The sequence below is a fragment of the Tursiops truncatus genome, chromosome 4, assembly GCF_011762595.2.
Source record: "Tursiops truncatus isolate mTurTru1 chromosome 4, mTurTru1.mat.Y, whole genome shotgun sequence".
NCBI lineage: Eukaryota > Metazoa > Chordata > Mammalia > Artiodactyla > Delphinidae > Tursiops > Tursiops truncatus.
The window spans coordinates 34,118,608-34,137,166 of NC_047037.1; the positions used below are offsets into that span (position 1 = coordinate 34,118,608).

The following is an 18,559-nucleotide window of genomic DNA, read 5'->3' on the forward strand; positions in this document are numbered from 1 at the left end:
GCCCAAGTCCTGGGCCAGTGCTGCCCAGCGGCGGCACCTGGGTGGGGGGTGGGGGTGTGATTGGCTGGAGCCGCGGGCCCGCCTCCGCGCGGGCGTCTCGGACTAGCCCCAGGCTGTGGAGCGGCGCTCTGGTGCCAGAGGTATCCGAGCCGAGGAGACTTGTGGTTTCTCTGACTCTGTGGTCTGAGGCGGCAGCACTGATCATGGAGACCGGTGCCTCCCGCGAGCCCGAGACGGCCGAAGTGCTGCCCCAGCACAAGTTCGACTGCAGGTCTCTGGAGGCCTACCTACACCAGCACTTGCCCGGCTTTGGGGCCGAGCCCGAGGCCAAGCTGACCGTTGCCCAATACAGGTATCGACGCCAGCCTTCTCCGCCAGCAAAAACAGATCTGTGCCTTGTGTTTTTCTTCCTCTGGCCTTGGTGTGTTCCCAGTTTCCCCCATCCTGTTTCTTTTTCCGCAATGACGCACTCTGAAGGCGAGAGCTGCCGTCACCCGTCCCTTGCATTACATTCTGAGTATTTCCAATTCAAGGGCAGTGATGGAAGCACGATAACATTCACGATTCCAACTACAAGAAGGAATCTTTGTTAACAACTATATTCATTGAGGCAATTAAGGTTGGAAGGTCTGTGGGATATAAAGAGGCCTTCGTTCAGCGTTTGTCCTATAACCTTTTTTTCTGAGAAGCGGATGTAATTTCGTTCACATTGGCATATTCTTGGAGGCTGAGTTAATGGTACCAGTTGGGGGGGTCCGAATTCTTATCCTAGATCTTCCATTTAACAAATCACAGCACCACTTTGGGCTTTAGTTCTTTCTGAAGTAGGGGTATAGAACTGGATGACCGTTCTGAGAGCACTGTTCCCCACCGTGAATCTGGCTCTAGTCTGATCTTGTATAATAGAAAATAATTTTCAAATAGACTTTATTCTAAAGATAGTATTTTGATAAACAGAGCTATAGAAGCAGTCCTGGCTTCCAGAAAACTAGACGTGCCACTTACTGACTGGGAATTTAAATACTATGGTACATGAACTCTCTGAGAACTAGTTTCATAATCTGTAATAAATATCTGCCTGTTCTGCTTGATCCTGATAATTAAATGAAGTAATACAGGTGAAATGGCTTAACACTGTAACAGAACTGTATACCAGTGGCATTTATCACTGACATTTATGCCAAATTAAAAACAAAAAAATAAAAATAAAAGGCACCATGTCACAATAGATATTGTAGGATGAAGGAGAAGGTGGAATAAAATATGGCTGAGGTTTCTAGCCTAGAAGCCTTGTGTTATAAACTAACAGCTCAAAGTTCAAATTTGCTATGGGAATCTGAACAAGTTATTTAACTCTTTTGAGCATTGAATCCTCCTTTGGCAAAATGGGGATAGTCATATTTCTCTCCTAGAGTTGTTGGAGAATTATCTAACTGAGAGTTAATTCTGAATTAAGTTGAATGTTAAATAAACCAGAATTGTGCTTGATAAATGGAATTAGTTGTGGCGTAAATAGTATATATGTGTGGAACTATCTCCACAGAGAATACACATTTATTTCCAAAACACATGAAAAAGTTTATGAAAATTGAAGACATGTTAGGCCACAAAGGAAGTTTCAGAAATTCTAAGGCGTCATTCTTAAAAAAAAAAATTCAGACTATAAATGCCAAAAGTTTAGAAATCAAGAGAAGATAGCTAATAAATACATTTTAGAAACTAATTGAAATACAGATTAAAGAGCCAATAATCTACAGAAAATAATGGAGTTTATTAAAGTTCAGTATGCAAAAATCAATTGCATTTCTTGACTTTAGCAACAAAAATGTAAAATTATAATTTTCAGAAAGATAAAATTAATAAGAGAAACAGAAATATAAATTTCTCAAATATTAATCGAATAAAGTATGTGCAAGACCTTTGTAAAGGAAATTATAAAACTGTATTAGGACCTTAAAAAGAACTAAGTAAATTGAGAGATGCCATGTTCACGAATAGGAGAATTCAGAATTGTACGTTTCTCTTTTTTCCCAACTGATCTATAGATTCAGTGCAATGACGATCAAAATCTTAATTTTTTCCCTAACTTGAAAAATTACTCCTAAATTTTATGTACAAGAGCAAAGGGCTAAGAATAAGCAAAAACACTCCTGAAGAAGAACAAAGTGGGAAATTTGAATTAAGATGGCACATTATTAGCACAGAATAGACAAACAGATCAATAAAATAGAGTCCACAAAAAGACCCGCACGTTTATAGAACTTTGACATATGACAGTGCTGGCACAGAGAATCAGTGTGTGGGGGGTTGGAGGGAGAAAAGATTTTTCAGTAAATTATACAGCAATAATTATTATCTGTATGAAAAAATTGAAAGTAGACCTGTCCCTTACTCTACCTCACACAGTTCCAGGTGGACTACAGACTGGAATGGTAAAGGCAAAACTATAAACATTTGGAAGACATATAGGAGAAGATCTTTATGACTTTGGAGTAGAGAATAAAATCTTTAAAAAGACAAAAGCACAAACCATGAAAGAAATGATTGATAAATTTTTAGTGAAAGAATCCTTAAAGTGAAAGAACAAAAGAAAATATTTTCAGTGTATATAATGGATAAAAGATTAATATCCAGAACATATAAAGAACTACAATAGCCCAACAGAAAAATGGGCAAAAGACTTGAAGATACTCAACCTCATTACACTGTAATAATTGGGGAAATGCAAATTAAAATGACAAGATACCATTTCACACCATCATATTCACTTTTTTTTTTAATCTGACAATATCAAGCAGGATATGAGATAACAGGGACTCATCCACTATTGGTGAGGGTGTGAATTAGTATAACTGCCTTGGAAAACAATTTGGCACAGTCTTGTAAAGATGAAGATAGGAAGACAAAGCCCCATGACAAAGCAATTCTATTCCTAGTTTTATACTCCTGAGGAATTCTTGTACCAGGGTATCAGGAAATAATCTACAAAAATGTTCATTGCACTGTTTGTAATAGCAAAAATACAGGAATAAAACACGATGTTCATCAATAGTAGAATGGATGAATAAATTGTAGTATATTCACGTGATGCAACACCATACAGCAGTGAACATGATTCAGCTGCATCTATACACAACAACACAATCAAAAACTGGACAAATAAGCAGTATATTGTTTAAAGAGATAAACTTCAAGGGAATGATATATTTAAAAATCAAGACAGTAGTTACTCTGAAGGGACAGGGAATTCCCTGGTGGTCCAGTGGTTAGGATGCAGCGCTTTCACTGCAGTGGCCAGGGTCAATCCCTGGTGGGGTAACTAAGACCCCTCAAGCAGCACGGCACAGCCAAAAAATTTAAAAATGAAGGGAGGAACACAAAGAGAGCTTCAGAGATACAGTAACTTTTTTCTTTCTTAAACTGGGTAGTGAGAACACTGGTGTTTGTTGTGTTATTCTTTATGCTTTACAAATTTTGTAAATATTTTTAACCTATGCAAAATTTATTTTTAGAATTTGCAAAAGTTAAATCATATTAGAAATAAAAATATTTAGATTTAAACAATAATGAAGACATTGTGTAACTTGATAGAACAAAACTTATGATTTCCAGCTATGTGCATAATATGTGCCTGGCACTGCTCCAACCACTGGGGATATAACAGACAAAAAAATCTTGCCTTTTTGGAACGTCCATTCTATTTGGAGAAGAGAGATGATAAATAAAATCACTTTCTAAATATTACAGTGTAGAAAAAGGTGATGTGTATCATGGAGAGAAACAAAGGAGAATAGGAAATGTTTAGGAGGAGGGAGAAGAAAGGCCTCAGTGAGAAGGTGGCATTCAGCAAAGAGAGATGGGGATGTGAGCCATGGGGAAAGAGTATTCCAGACAGAGGGAACAGCAAGAGCAAGGGCTCTCCAGTGGGTGGAGAGACTACAGGCTAATGTGCCTGGAGTTGTGTAAGCAAGGGCAACAGGAATTCTGTTGGCTGTTATAAGGGTTTTGGCCTTTACGTTAGTCGAAATGGTGAGAGATTAGGGATTTGGGGGCAGAGGAGGGAAGTGATTTGTCTTTTTTTTCTTTTTTTTTTTTTTTGCAGTACGCGGGCCTCTCACTGTTATGGCCTCTCCCGTTGCGGAGCACAGGCTCCGACGCGCAGGCTCAGCAGCCATGGCTCACGGGCCCAGCCGCTCCGCGGCATGTGGGATCTTCCCAGACAGGGGCACGAACCCGTGTCCCCTGCATCGGCAGGCGGACTCTCAACCACTGCGCCACCAGGGAAGCCCTGATTTGTCTTTTTAAACAGAATCTCTTTGCCTATTGTGTTCACTGAAGGAGGCAAATACAGGGAGACCAGTTTGGAGTGTATTGCAATGACCCAGTACAGACCAATTAGTGGTATGGACCAGGGTAGTAGTGTAGGATAGGTGCAAAGTGCTCATATTCTGGATTTATTTTGAAGAATTTACTGACTGATCAGATGTGGGGTGTGAAAGAAAAAGAAGAGGAGACAAATAGTGTTCCATTTTTGTCTTGGCGACTGGAAGGATGGAGTTATCATGAAATGAAGTAGAGATGACTGTAGACAATCAGACTGGAAGGCAAATATCAGGAACTCAGTTTTGCAATGTTAACTTTCAAGATGCCTTTTGGAGTGGATATGTATAGTAAGCAGGCAGGTATATGGGTCCAGAGGTCAGGGCAGAGATCTAAACTAGACATTTACATTTGGGAGTCATTGAGATAGAGAGGGTATTTAAAGCCATGAGATCTTACCTAGGTGATGAGTCTACATGAAGATACAGAAGGTCTAGGAACTTATTCCCAGGCATCCTAATATAAGAAGTTAAAGAATTAAGGCAGAACCTACAAAGGAGTCTCAGAAGGAGTGGCCAGAGAGATGGGGAGAACCATGGTCTGATACCATAGCAGTATTAGTGACCTTGAAAAAGTAATTTCAGTGGAAAGATAGGAATGAAAGCTTGATTGAAATGGGTTCAAGAGAAAATAGGAGGAGAGGAATTGGAGCAAGGAATATAAACAACTCTTGAATTTTTCTACAAAGGCGGAAATAAATGTCTTTCGTAGAGGGGGAAGTGGGGTCAAGAGAAGTCTTTAAAAAAAAAAAAAAGGCAGCATGTTTATATGCTGATGGCAGTGATCCAGAACAGACAGAAAAATTTGTGTAGGTGAGAGGGCTAGAACGAAGTCCTTGAGTGGACAAGAGTAGGATGGGATCTAATTCACAAGAGAAGGGATTGTCCATAGATAGGAATGTAGACATTCTTCTACAGACTCTGTAGGGAAGAAGAGTATATGGGTACAGGTGCTTCTATGCAGTAGATATGGTAGTGTAAGCTTGTGGAAGTTCTCATCTGATTGCTCCTATTTTCTCTGTGAAATAGGAAACTAGGTAATCAGCTGAGAGTGAAGATGGTGGGAAAAGTGTTGGAGGTTTGAAGAAAGAGGAGGAATTGTAAAATAGTCATCCAAGAGCATGGGAGAATGAACAGGCCAAGGAAGTATATTATGATTGCTGGCAGCGTTCACTTTGAGGTTCATAGTCATGAATTTGAAGCAAGAGTAGTTATTTTAGTAGATATTGTTGATACTTTGCCCAGATTCTCTTGGATTCCTTTTTACTGTTTCCATGCACACCCTGGTTTGGTGGCTTCTGCTTCCAGTAGCCAGCACCTATGGCTCTTTTATAGACTGTTCTTGCTTACTGGAGCCTCTTTTGCCCTGAATGTTGTAGTGCCTAAGATGGCACTGGAATGGAGGTACGAGTGGGAATGAAAGAAAGGAAATTATGATCAGAGATAGAAATGCTTAAAAAATAGGATAATGCAGTGCTTGAGTTGTTATTTATAAGGTATAGGGTGTCTCCCATAGAATGAGTGACAGTTCTCTTGGATATATACCTAGGAGTGAAATTGCTAGATCATATGGCAGCTGTACCTTCAATAAGAAGCTTTTAGTTTTCCTTTTATATTTCACCTAGGTCATTTACCATCATAAAACGCCAGTGCTTCATATATGACTGCCTTATCAAAAATGCATCCAATCAGACATTTGGCATTAAAAAATGTCTTTGTAAGATTCATTGCAACTTGACTCTTTGGAGCATCACAAATAAATTGTCCCATGTCAAGACAGACAACACAGCTTGAAGTGGTCCCATTTCCTGACCATTGTGGCAATGATCTCCACTTCCCTATGCTAAAAGGCACCCCCCACCCAGGATTAGATGGTGCCAAGATGATTGCTGGGGAGGATGGGTCTGGCTTATCAGAGTTAGAAGTAGACACTGGACGTACTGCTGCATTCAATCTGGACTGCTCTTGTTCTTTGCAGATGGAGGCTGGAGGCCTAGGGAGAAACTTCAGAAAAAAAAATGTTTTTAACTTTCCCCTATTACCTCGGATTAATTCGTCTGTTTTTTTTAGTTTAAGGCCTCTCTTTCATGCTGTTGAATTATTTAAAAGCTGTGTAAATGAAGGTATAGATTGAATAAGTTTGGTAGCTGGAGTGTATTTCCTTAGTTCACGTGAGAATTTCTGTTCACAGGGCAGAGAAAGCCAGTGCCCTGGTGTCTGAGTCACCTGGGGCACTGTTGCACTTCCTGGCCCAGATATCCACTCTAGGACCTTGCTTATCAGAATTCCCACTTTAGAGAGCTGTACTTGGAGTCCTCTCTCCAATGGCAGATGACAGAATACCATTCCAGCTGTTCCAGCATCCTTTAATTAATTTTCTGACTGATCACCTACAATCTCTTCTCCCAGCCTTTCTTTGCTTAGATCTAGACATTGTTCTAGGTGCACTTCTGATGAAACTCATAATTTGCAAGTAGGAAGTGTGGTCTTCTCTTCTACCTGTGTAGGTTGTAGATTCTCCAGCTGCCACTGTGTTACTATCTGCTGTATATCATCCAAAAGCTCATGTTCTTAGCTGCTGATAGCACCCTCTTGGCTTTCTAGCATTGAAATGGGTTCATTTTCATTTTGTGTTTTCTTTTGAAATTTCAGCAGGATTTGGGGAAAAGGAAAAATATATCTTTGTTATTGACCTTTTCTCTACTCTTATCTAGATCAGGACAGTCCAATCCAACCTTTTATCTCCAGAAGGGCTTTCAGGCATATGTACTCAGAAAAAAACCACCTGGTTCACTTCTTCCTAAAGCACATAAGGTATGGTATACAAACGCAATGATAAATTCCTTGTTGACTAATAAATGGATTTTATACACACAAAACAATTTAAATTGCTTTTAAAAATAATCTCAATTATTAAATATAGAAAATGCATTTTATTTCTTAGATGAAAATTTCACTTGAATTGTATCCCCCCCCTTTTAGTTTTTATTAAGGATTTGAGTTTGAAATCTGAGGCTGTGTTTAGGCTGTTAATTCTGAGCAATATCCAGTCCTCTTATGGATTTGATTCCTTCCTATACAATTAGCTAGAAATACAGTCACCCAGTAAATATTTTCACTGCTACTCATTTATAGATATTTTGTACTTTGGTTAAATTATGTTTTAAAAAGTACAGTATTATATCTTATAACAATATATACTCACTGAATACTTTAATATATTTGATATGACAATTCCCTGATCTTCTGGTGATAAAAAGAAATATTTAAATAATCATTTTTATAGTATTCTCTAAATTGACAGTGAGAATTATAAAAGATTTTTGTTGAAAACTGACTCTGTCTTCAGAAAAACAGATATTATCTATGGATTTTTAGAGAAGAGAACATTAAAAGCATAATGCATATTTTGAATATTATTATAATCATGTATAACAGGTACTTCCTAGGCCCAGCTGACTAGAGATGGGCCATTGAAGCGTGGATTTAATATCACAGTAATGGAAAATGCAGATTCTGACCTTCTTAGTCCCGTATCATATTCCCAGAAAATGAAGTGACTTGGATGCTTAAGATAGAAAAATTTTGCTAACTTTTATTAAGCCTCAACACGGCATGGCTGAAGGAAAATCCCCACTTGTAGGGAGAGATTTATGCCCCAATAAACAACTGGGTTTGTCTCCTCTTGATAACGACCTAGATGTCTGGAAGACATCAGAACATAACAAAATGCTTTCAGCCCAAGGATCTAGAGTACTTTTGTTTCAACTTCCTTCATTTTTTCCAAATCTGCATTGGAAAAAAGCAGTGTTCCCACACTGCCATCCACTTTATGACCAGCCTCCACCACTCTACCCCACCCCCCTTTCCCAGCACCAGGTGGTTATAAACACTTCTTTCTATAGCCATTGGCACCACTGGCTGCTCTTACCTTGGTTATGGGTTTAGTCACTTCCCTGCTGTAGTTATTGCAGCAGTAGCTGCTTTATCCCTGTTGTGAGAGTGAGCTGCATGGTTTCTTCTCCTTAGAAGTGGTCAGCTACCACTGCCTGAGTCTGGGGAAGTGGACTTTGCAGGTAGATGAGTTGGCATCAGAATTCTGCAGTAAGCTGTGTCCCTGGGTCCTGAGTGATAAGCCTGTACATCTGTCCTGGTTAAGGAAGCCCTTTTCTTCTCCTGTCTTATTTGGGCTCCTGCTTCAGAACCAGCTTGCTTCTCATTGCCTTCTTACCCAGTAGTTATCTTGAGCTCCATGGCAGCTCTGGGCACCGGGAAGGATCCCCACATCCCTGCCTTGGAAACAAGTTCCTCCATTGATCTCCCGAAGGAGTGGGTGCATTTCCTTTCTACCGGCACCCACTGGCCTTCCCCAGCATTCTGTACTTGACTGTGCCCAGAGTGTTGGAATAGAGAGCCCCCATGGGAAACTGGAGTTGGGGGGGTTGGGGGGCTGGGGAGCAAAAGCAAGAGTGAGCCAGCAAGCAGGGAACTGATAAGAAAAAAAAGGGATGTTTTTATGATGATACATGCGAAATATTGTGGTCAGGAAATGTCACCTTCATATTATCAGAGTTAGGAATAAGCCCCATGCATGTACCTATCCTTTTAGCCTAATTAAATGATCAATTTTTAGTGCTGGCCTAATTTATAATTGTAATAATCATACTAAGACTACTTTATTTTTTTAAAGCAATTATTTTTTTGAATTTTATTTATTTTTTTATACAGCATGTTCTTATTAGTCATCCATTTTATACACACCAGTATATACATATCAATCCCAATCTCCCAATTCATCATACCACCACCACCACCCACCGCTGTTTTCCCCCCTTGGTGTCCATACGTTATTCTCTATATCTGTGTCTCTATTTCTGCCCTGCAAACCGGTTCATCTGTACCATTTTTCTACGTTCCACATATATGCGTTAATATACGATACTTATTTTTCTCTTTCTCACTTACTTCACTCTGTATGACAGTCTCCAGATTCATCCACATCTCTACAAATGACCCAATTTCATTCCTTTTTATGGCTGAGTAATATTTCATTGCATATATGTACCACATCTTCTTTATCCATTCGTCTGTCGATGGGCATTTAGGTTGCTTCCATGACCTGGCTATTGTAAATACCACAGCAATGAACATTAGGATGCATGTGTCTTTTTGAATTATGGTTTTCTCCAGGTATATGCCCAGGAGTGGGATTGCTGGGTCATATGGTAATTCTCTTTTTAGTTTTTTAAGGAACCTCCATACTGTTCTCCATAGTGGCTGTATCAATTTACATTCCCACTAACAGTACAAGAGGGTTCCCTTTTCTTCACACCCGCTCCAGAATTTGTTGTTTGTAGATTTTCTGATGATGCCCATTCTAACTGGTATGAGGTGATACCTCATTGTAGTTTTGATTTGCGTTTCTCTAATAATTAGTGATGTTGAGCAGCTTTTCATGTGCTTCTTGGCCATCTGTATGTCCTCTTTGGAGAAATGTCTATTTAGGTCTTCTGCCCATTTTTTGATTGGGTTGTTTGTTTTTATAATATTGAGCTGCATGAGCTGTTTATATATTTTGGAGATTAATCCTTTGTCCATTGATTCATTTGCAAATATTTTCTCCCATTCTGATGTTTGTCTTTTCGTCTTGTTTGTAGTTTCCTTTGCTTTGCTAAAGCTTTTAAGTTTCATTAGGTTCCATTTGTTTATTTTTGTTTTTATTTCCATTACTCTAGGAGGTGGATCAAAAAAGATCTTGCTGTGATTTATGTCAAAGAATGTTCTTCCTATGTTTTCCCCTAAGAGTTTTATAGTGTCTGGTCTTACATTTAGGTCTCTAATCCATTTTGAGTTTATTTTTGTGTATGGTGTTAGGGAGTGTTCTAATTTCATTCTTTTACATGTAGCTGTCCAGTTTTCCCAGCACCACTTATTGAAGAGATGGTCTTTTCTCCATAGTATATTCTTGCCTCCTTTGTCATAGATTAGTTGACCATAGGTGTATGGGTTTATCTCTGGGCTTTCTATCCTATTCCATTGATCTATATTTCTGTTTTTGTGCAAGTACCATATTGTGTTCATTACTGTAGCTTTGTAGTATAGTATGAAGTCAGGGAGACTGATTCCTCAAGCTCTGTTTCTTTCCCTCAAGACTGCTTTGGCTATTTGGGGTCTTTTGTGTCTCCATACAAATTTTAAGATTTTTTGTTCTAGTTCTGTAAAAAATGCCATTGGTAATTTGATAGGGATTGCACTGAATCTGTAGATTGCTTTGGGTAGTATAGTCATTTTCACAATGTTGATTCTTCCAATCCAAGAACATGGTATATCTCTCCATGGTATATCTGATGGTATCATCTTTAATTTCTTTCACAAGTGTCTTATAGTTTTCTGCCTACAGGTCTTTTGTCTCCCTAGGTAGGTTTATTCCTAGGTATTTTATTCTTTTTGTGCCAGTGGTAAATGGGAGTATTTCCTTAATTTCTCTTTCAGATTTTTCATCATTAGTGTATAGGAATGCAAGAGATTTCTGTGCATTAATTTTGTATCCTGCAACTTTACCAAATTCATTGATTAGCTCTAGTAGTTTTCTGGTGGCATCTTTAGAATTCGCTATGTATAGTATCATGTCATCTGCAAACAGTGACAGTTTAACTTCTTCTTTTGCAATTTGTATTCCTTTTATTTCTTTTTCTTCTCTGATTGCCATGGCTAGGACTTCCAAAACTATGTTGAATAATAGTGGTGAGAGTGAACATCCTTGTCTTGTTCCTGATCTTAGACGAAATGCTTTCAGTTTCTCACCATTGATGTTTGCTGTCAGTTTCTCATATATGGCCTTTATTATGTTGAGATAGTTTCCCTCTATTTCCACTTTCTGGAGAGTTTTTATCATAAATGGGTGTTGAATTTTGTCAAAAGCTTTTACTGCATCTATTGAGATGATCATATGGTTTTTCTTCTTCTATTTGTTAATATGGTGTATCACATTGATTGATTTGCATATATTGAAGAATCCTTGCAACCCTGGGATAAATCCCTCTTGATCATGGTGTATGTACCTTTTAATGTGTTGTTGGATTCTGTTTGCTAGTATTTTGTTGAGAATTTTTGCATCTATGTTCATCAGTGATACTGGCCTGTAGTTTTCTTTCTTGGTGGCATCTTTGTCTGGTTTTGGTATCAGGGTGATGGTGGCCTCATAGAATGAGTTCCTCCCTCTGCTATAGTTTGGAAGGGTTTGAGAAGGAAAGGTGTTAGCTCTTCTCTAAATGTTTGACAGAATTCACTGTGAAGCCATCTGGTCCTGGACTTTTGTTTGTTGGAAGATTTTTAATCACAGTTTCAATTTCATTACTTGTGATTGGTCTGTTCATATTTTCTGTTTCTTCCTGGTTCAGTCTTGGAAGGTTATACCTTTCTAAGAATTTGTCCATTTCTTCCAGGTTGTCCATTTTATTGGCATAGAGTTGCTTGTAGTAGTCTCTTAGGATGTAGTAGTCTCTTAGTATTTCTGCGGTGTCTGTTGTAACTTCTCCTTTTTCATTTCTAATTTTATTGTTTTGAGTCCTCTCTCTCTTTCTCTTGATGAGTCTGGCTAATGGTTTATCAATTTTGTTTATCTTCTCAAAGAACCAGCTTTTAGTTTTATTGATCTTTGCTATTGTTTTCTTTGTTTCTATTTCATTTATTTCTGCTCTGATCTTTATGATTTCTTTCCTTCAGCTAACTTTGGGTTTTGTTTGTTCTTCTTTCTCTAGTTCCTTTAGGTGTAAGGTTAGATTGTTTACTTGAGTTTTTTCTTGTTTTTTGAGGTAGGCTTCTATTGCTATAAACTTCCCTCTTAGAACTGCTTTTGCTCCATCCCTTAGGTTTTGGATCGTCATGTTTTCATTGTCATTTGTCTCTAGGTACTTTTTGATTTCCTCTTAGATTTCCTCAGTGGTCTCCTAGTTATTTAGTAATGTATTGTTTAGCCTCCATGTGTTTGTGCTTTTTACGTTTTTCTCCCTGTAATTGATTTCTAATCTCATAGTGTTGTGGTCAGAAAAGATGCTTGGTATGATTCCAATTTTCTTAAATTTACTGAGGCTTTATTTGTGACCCAAGATGTGATCTATCCTGGAGAATGTTCCGTGTGCACTTGAGAAGAAATTGTAATCTGCTTTTTTGGATGGAATGTTCTATAAATATCAATTAAATCTATCTGGACTGTTGTGTCATTTAAAGCTTGTGTTTCCTTATTAATTTTCTGTTTGGATGATCTGTCCATTGGTGTAAGTGAGGTGCTAAAGTCCCCCACTATTATTGTGTTACTGTCAATTTCCTCTTTTAGAGCTGTTTGCAGTTGCCTTATGTATTGAGGTGCATATATATTTATAATTGTTATATCTTCTTGGACTGATCCCTTAATCATTATGTAGTGTCCTTCCTTGTCTCTTGTAACATTCTTTATTTTAAAGTCTATTTTATCTGATATGAGTATTGTTACTCCAGCTTTCTTTTGATTTCCATTTGCATGGAATATCTTTTTCCATCCCCTCACTTTCAGTCTGTATGTGTCCCTAGGTCTGAAGTGGGTCTCTTGTAGACAGCATATATATGGGTCTTGTTTTTGTATCCATTCAGCAAGCCTGTGTCTTTTGGTTGGAGCATTTAATCTATTCACGTATAAGGAAATTATCGATATGTATGTTCGTATTACCATTTTCTTAAATTGTTTTGGGTTTGTTTTTGTAGGTCCTTTTCTTCTCTTGTGTGTCCCACTTAGAGAAGTTCCCTTAGCATTTGTTGTAGAGCTGGTTTGGTGGTGCTGAATTCTCTTAGCTTTTGCTTGTCTGTAAAGCTTTTGATTTCTCCATCGAATCTGGATGAGATCCTTGCCTGTTAGAATAATCTTGGTTGTAGGTTCTTCCCTTTCATCACTTTAAGTATATCATGCCACTCCCTTCTGTCTTGTAGTAGAGTTTCTGCTGAGAAATCAGCTGTTAACCTTATGGGAGTTCCCTTGTATGTTATTTGTCACATTTCCCTTGCTGCTTTCAGTAATTTTTCTTTGTCTTTAATTTTTGCCAATTTGATTACTATATGTCTCAGTGTGTTTCTCCTTGGGTTTATCCTGTATGGGACTCACTGCGCTTCCTGGACTTGTGTGGCTATTTCCTTTCCCATGTTAGGGAAGTTTTCGACTATAATCTCTTCAAATATTTTCTCTGGTCCTTTCTCTCTCTCTTCTCCTTCTGGGATCCCTATAATGCGAATGTTGTTGCATTTAATGTTGTCTCAGATGTCTCTTAGGCTGTCTTCATTTCTTTTCATCCTCTTTTCTTTATTCTGTTCCACAGCAGTGAATTCCTCCATTCTGTCTTCCAGGTCACTTATCGGTTCTTCTGTCTGAGTTATTCTGCTATCGATTCCTTCTAGTGTATTTTTCATTTCAGTTATTGTGTTGTTCATCTCTCTTTGTTTGTTCATTAATTTTTCTAGATCTTTGTTAAACATTTCTTGCACCTTCTCAATCTTTGCCTCCATTCTTTTTCCGAGGTCCTGGATCATCTTCACTATCATTATTCTGAATTCTTTTTCTGGAGGGTTTCCTATCTCCACTTCATTTAGTTGTTTTTCTGGGGTTTTATTTTGTTCCTTCATCTGGTACATAGCCCTCTGCCTTTTCATCTTGTCTACCTTTCTGTGAATGTGGTTTTTGTTCTACAGGCTGCAGGATTGTAGTTCTTCTCGCTTCTGCTGTCTGCCCTCTGGTGGATGAGGCTATCTAAGAGGGTTGTGCAAGTTTCCTGATTGGAGGAACTGGTGATGGGTAGAGCTGGGTGTTTCTCTGGTGGGCAGAGCTCAGTAAAACTTTAATCCAGTTGTCTGCTGATGGGTGGGACTGGGTTCCCTCCTGATTGGTTGTTTGGCCTGAGGCGACCCAACACTGGAGCCTACCCGGGCTCTTTGGTGGGGCTAATGGCAGACTCTGGGGGGACTCACGCCAAAGAATACTTCCCAGAACTTCTGTTGCCAGTGTCCTTGTCCTCACGGTGACACGCAGCCACCCCCCACCTCTGCAGGAGACCCTCTAGCACTATCAGGCTGGTCCAGTTTCCTATGGGGTCACAGCTCCTTCCCCTCGGTCCCAATGAGCACACTACTTTGTGTGTGCCCTTCAAGAGTGGAGTCTCTGTTTCCCCTGGTCCTGTCGAAGTCCTGCAGTCAAATCCCACTAGCCTTCAAAGTCTGATTCTCTAAGAGTTCCTCCTCCCGTTGCCATACCCCCAGATTGGGAAGCCTGACGTGGGGCTTAGAACCTTCACTCCAGTGGGTGGACTTCTGTGGTATAAGTGTTCTCCAGTTTGTGAGTCACCCACCCCACAGTTATGCGATTTGATTTTATCATGATTGCGCCCCTCCTACCATCTCATTGTGGCTTCCCCTTTGTCTTTGGATATGGGGTATCTTTTTTGGTGAGTTCCAGTGTCTTCCTGTCAATGATTGTTCAGCAGTTAGTCGTGATTCTGGTGTTCTTGTAAGAGGGAGTGATAGCACGTCCTTCTACTCTGCCATCTTGAACCAATCTCTCACACTAAGACGACTTTTAAGGAAAATACTAAGGAAATTATTATCCTCTGGGTTATTTGTTGATACTGTTTTAAAATTAATTTCTAACCTTAATGTTAGTTCACAAGTAATTATTAAATTTTCTGTATTTCTGATTTTTAATTATCTATCGTCCTATTTAGATTGATAGAGAATTTAAAGTCCAGAAAACTTTGTTTTCAATTGGATTCCCCGTTCCCAAACCTTTATTGTACTGCAGTGATGCTTGTGTCATTGGAACAGAATTTTATGTGATGGAACATGTACAGGTAAATTAACACTTAATTGTACTTTTTGTTGCTTTTATTTTTAATTGTGATATTAGATATTAGATGGTAATAAGTGATAGTATATTAGTCTACATTGTAGGTAGTTTGCTTTGGAAGGGCTTAAACTTTTTTCTTTTTCTTAAAACAACAGAAATTTATTCTCTCAGTTCTGGAGGCTAGAAGTTTGAAATCAAGGTGTCAGCAAGATTGGTTCTCTATGGAAGTTTTGTTTTGTTTTTGTTTTTTAAATTTTTTAATTGAGATATAGTTGATGCACAATATTATTTAATTTTTTAATTGAGATATAGTTGATGCACAATATTATATAAGTTACAGGTGTATTACATAGTGATTCAGAATTTTTACAGTTATTATAAAATACTGGCTCTATTCCCTGTGTTGTATTAAACTTTCATTTTATTTTGAGCACACACAGTTTGAGCGGGTTGAAGTAAACTAGGAACAAATTTAGTAATTAGGGCGTATTGGCTTAGTCTTCCTCTAGGTGTCAGTAAAGAGCTATATGTAATGGCAATAACTAAACCGTCCAAATAGTAGGGGAAAAAACTACTCCAAATAGGACATCAATCCATTAAAAATAAATCCAAATTGTTTTAAGGGTTTTTTTTCGGTAAGATGTTACTTGAGATTAGTTTTTGTCCTTTAAGTTCATCTTGGTGTATCCTTGTATTTTCCCTTTGGCATGTACACTCTTATGTTAAACATGTTTCACAAATGACAGTTCTTCTAGCGCATTCTGCAAAGAATTGGTTTTGGTTGTAAGACTGTATCCTGATCTTTTTTGTAGGCAACAGGGGATGATGACACAGCAAATAATTGGTATGAAAAGATTTATTTTGTTTTATATTATCTGTTGTAATTGCTTCCATAGGGCCGAATCTTTCGTGATTTCACAATTCCTGAAGTTAGCCCAGCAGAACGCTCAGCCATATATGTGGCCATGATAGAAACCTTGGCTCAGTTACATTCCTTGAATATACAGTCACTGCAGCTGGAAGAATATGGTAGAGGTGCTGGGTACTGCAAAAGACAGGTAATGCATCCAAACAAAGTGCTCCTTTTCTCAAGTTGTTGGAAATAATATTAGTTAAAATAAAAACCTATTATTTTATACTTTTCTGAAACTTGGCTATAACTTTTAATATCAGCCATCAGATTGACTTGTTTTAAACATAAAATAATTTTGTATTTTTAGATCAGATTTTGTTCAGCAAAAGCTTCTATAACAGCATGTACATAAATGCAGATTTAAAGCTGTTTCTATCTCTTCACTTAATTTACCAATATATTTTCTATACAATTTTCCCTTTTTAAATTAGTTTAACAGATATTTATTAAGCATGAATGTATGTTTAATATGTGCTGAATACCGTGTTAAATATCAGGAAAATAGAAATAAGTTCTTCCCCTAAAGGAACTTAGGGTCATTTTTGAGACATCTATACCTGAATCTCATTTACATGAGACTTGAAAATGGTATGAAAGAGTATGTAATCTGGCAGTAAATTGTTTGGTACTCATCATGAAAACTGTTCCATTCAGACGATAGATATCAGTATGCCCTTGCTTAGGTTGGGGAAAGCTTCCTGGGAAAGATATGTCTTGTACTGTGTATTTAAGGAAGGATAAAATCTAGAGCAATAGGGAAGAGATGGTGAGCATTTCAAATCAAAGAAACAGCAAGACCAGATATGTATGGGGCTGTTTCCCTTTGTATGTCTTTTTGAGGGGGCAGAAGGGAGAGAAACGGGAACTAAGGTTTAGGGAATACTCATTACGTGCCAGCTCCCATGCTAGGTGAGTTGTTAGACCTAGTGTTTTTTAATCTTTGTAACAACCCTAATACATAGGTATTACTACCCCCATTTTGCAGATGAGGAAACTGAGGCTTGCAGGTATTAAGTAATATACAAATAAGTGGCTTAGACATAATTTCAACCCAACTCTCTGAGATTCCAAAGATGAATATCTTTACTGTACTAAATTGAACAGAGATACCTTAGAAAGTGGGGAGAGAGATATAAGTAGATAAATAATATTATTTCAGTTGATGGAGGACTTTGACAATAGGTTGTCTTATTTGCATTCAATTCTAAGAACAATTAAAAAAATCTTTGCATTTTTCATATCTGTAATATATTTTTGAAGATTCTTTAGAAAATTCTATGGGTAATAAGAAAGGGGATTAAAATGAAAAATAAAGATCTCCTTTCTTTTTCTAGTCCCTATATTACATTTTTCAGGGATTACTTGTTTCTTGTGACCCTTCCAGAAATTTTCTTTGTCTATTTTTTTGGTATGTACGTATGTGTGTTTGTGTGTGTTCTTTTTTTTTTTTCTCCTTCCACAAAATATTTGCTGAATAAAGACTAGAACCCACGTCTCTTGATTCCTAGGCCAGTATTTTTTTTCCTGATAAAAGTCTAGGTAAGTAAAATGAAAATAGATGGAAGAGAAACTTAAATGTTGAAGTTTTCAGGCTGATATGAGTGTTTTAGGCTAACATGAGTATCACGGCATTTGTCCTGAGCATTTAACACTAAAACAAAATTTGATATAATTGAATTTTGTTTTAATTTTAGAATTGCTGAATCTTACATTCCACTTTCAGCTCTGTCATTTTTTTAATTTGTATATCTTTAGGTATCAACCTGGACAAAGCAATATCAAGCTGCAGCTCATCAGGACATCCCTGCCATGAACCAACTATCTGACTGGCTAATGAAAAACTTGCCAGATAATGACAATGAAGAAAATTTGATTCATGGAGATTTCAAACTAGATAACATAGTTTTCCACCCTAAAGAGGTATTGGAAGCCCTGTTTATAAAAAATTGAGTATGTCTGATTTGGGATACACGTACTAAGTAGATGTTCCCCCAGAGCACTGAAGGAGCCCACCCCATCCCCATTCCTCCCCTATATTCAAAACTAACATTACCACTCATAACTTTTAGAAATAAGTCCTGCAGATATTCTGGCATAGGTATCTGCCCACCTATAAAAGGCTGGGGTCTAATCACCTGATTTACTACTTTAAAAGGATTTGGGAATTTACATGCATGTTGCTGTTTTCTTCAAAGAAATTTTTCAGCTACTAAATATATTTAGCCTATCCACGTTCTTGCTCTTTCTTCTGGTTCATTTTCATTTTTTTCCCTATCTGATAAAGAATTTTTTATTTGATTATTATAAGCTCAGAGAGGACAGAATTCCAAAAGACTCTTTTGAGGCTTCAAAAGAATTTGTATGAGATTAATGTAACCTTGCCCTGTGTAAATGTACACAGTGTAA

At 37.8% G+C, this 18,559-nt stretch overlaps 1 protein-coding gene across 7 annotated transcripts in view; it reads left to right on the plus strand.

The window, feature by feature from the left end:
• Positions 1–59: 59 nt before the first annotated feature.
• ACAD11 (acyl-CoA dehydrogenase family member 11) overlaps positions 60–18,559 on the plus strand; it is an 89,178-nt gene continuing 70,678 nt past the window's right edge. For all 7 annotated transcript variants that reach the window (XR_012331349.1, XR_012331350.1, XM_019934173.3 and 4 more), the window contains exons 1-5: positions 60–352; positions 7,094–7,193; positions 15,119–15,244; positions 16,137–16,298; positions 17,909–18,073. Coding sequence is in view for 5 of the 7 variants with exons in the window: in XM_019934173.3 (XP_019789732.2) it covers positions 204–352; positions 7,094–7,193; positions 15,119–15,244; positions 16,137–16,298; positions 17,909–18,073 (702 nt within the window). In the remaining 2 variants the exon portion in view is untranslated. The remainder of the gene's footprint in view (positions 353–7,093; positions 7,194–15,118; positions 15,245–16,136; positions 16,299–17,908; positions 18,074–18,559) is intronic.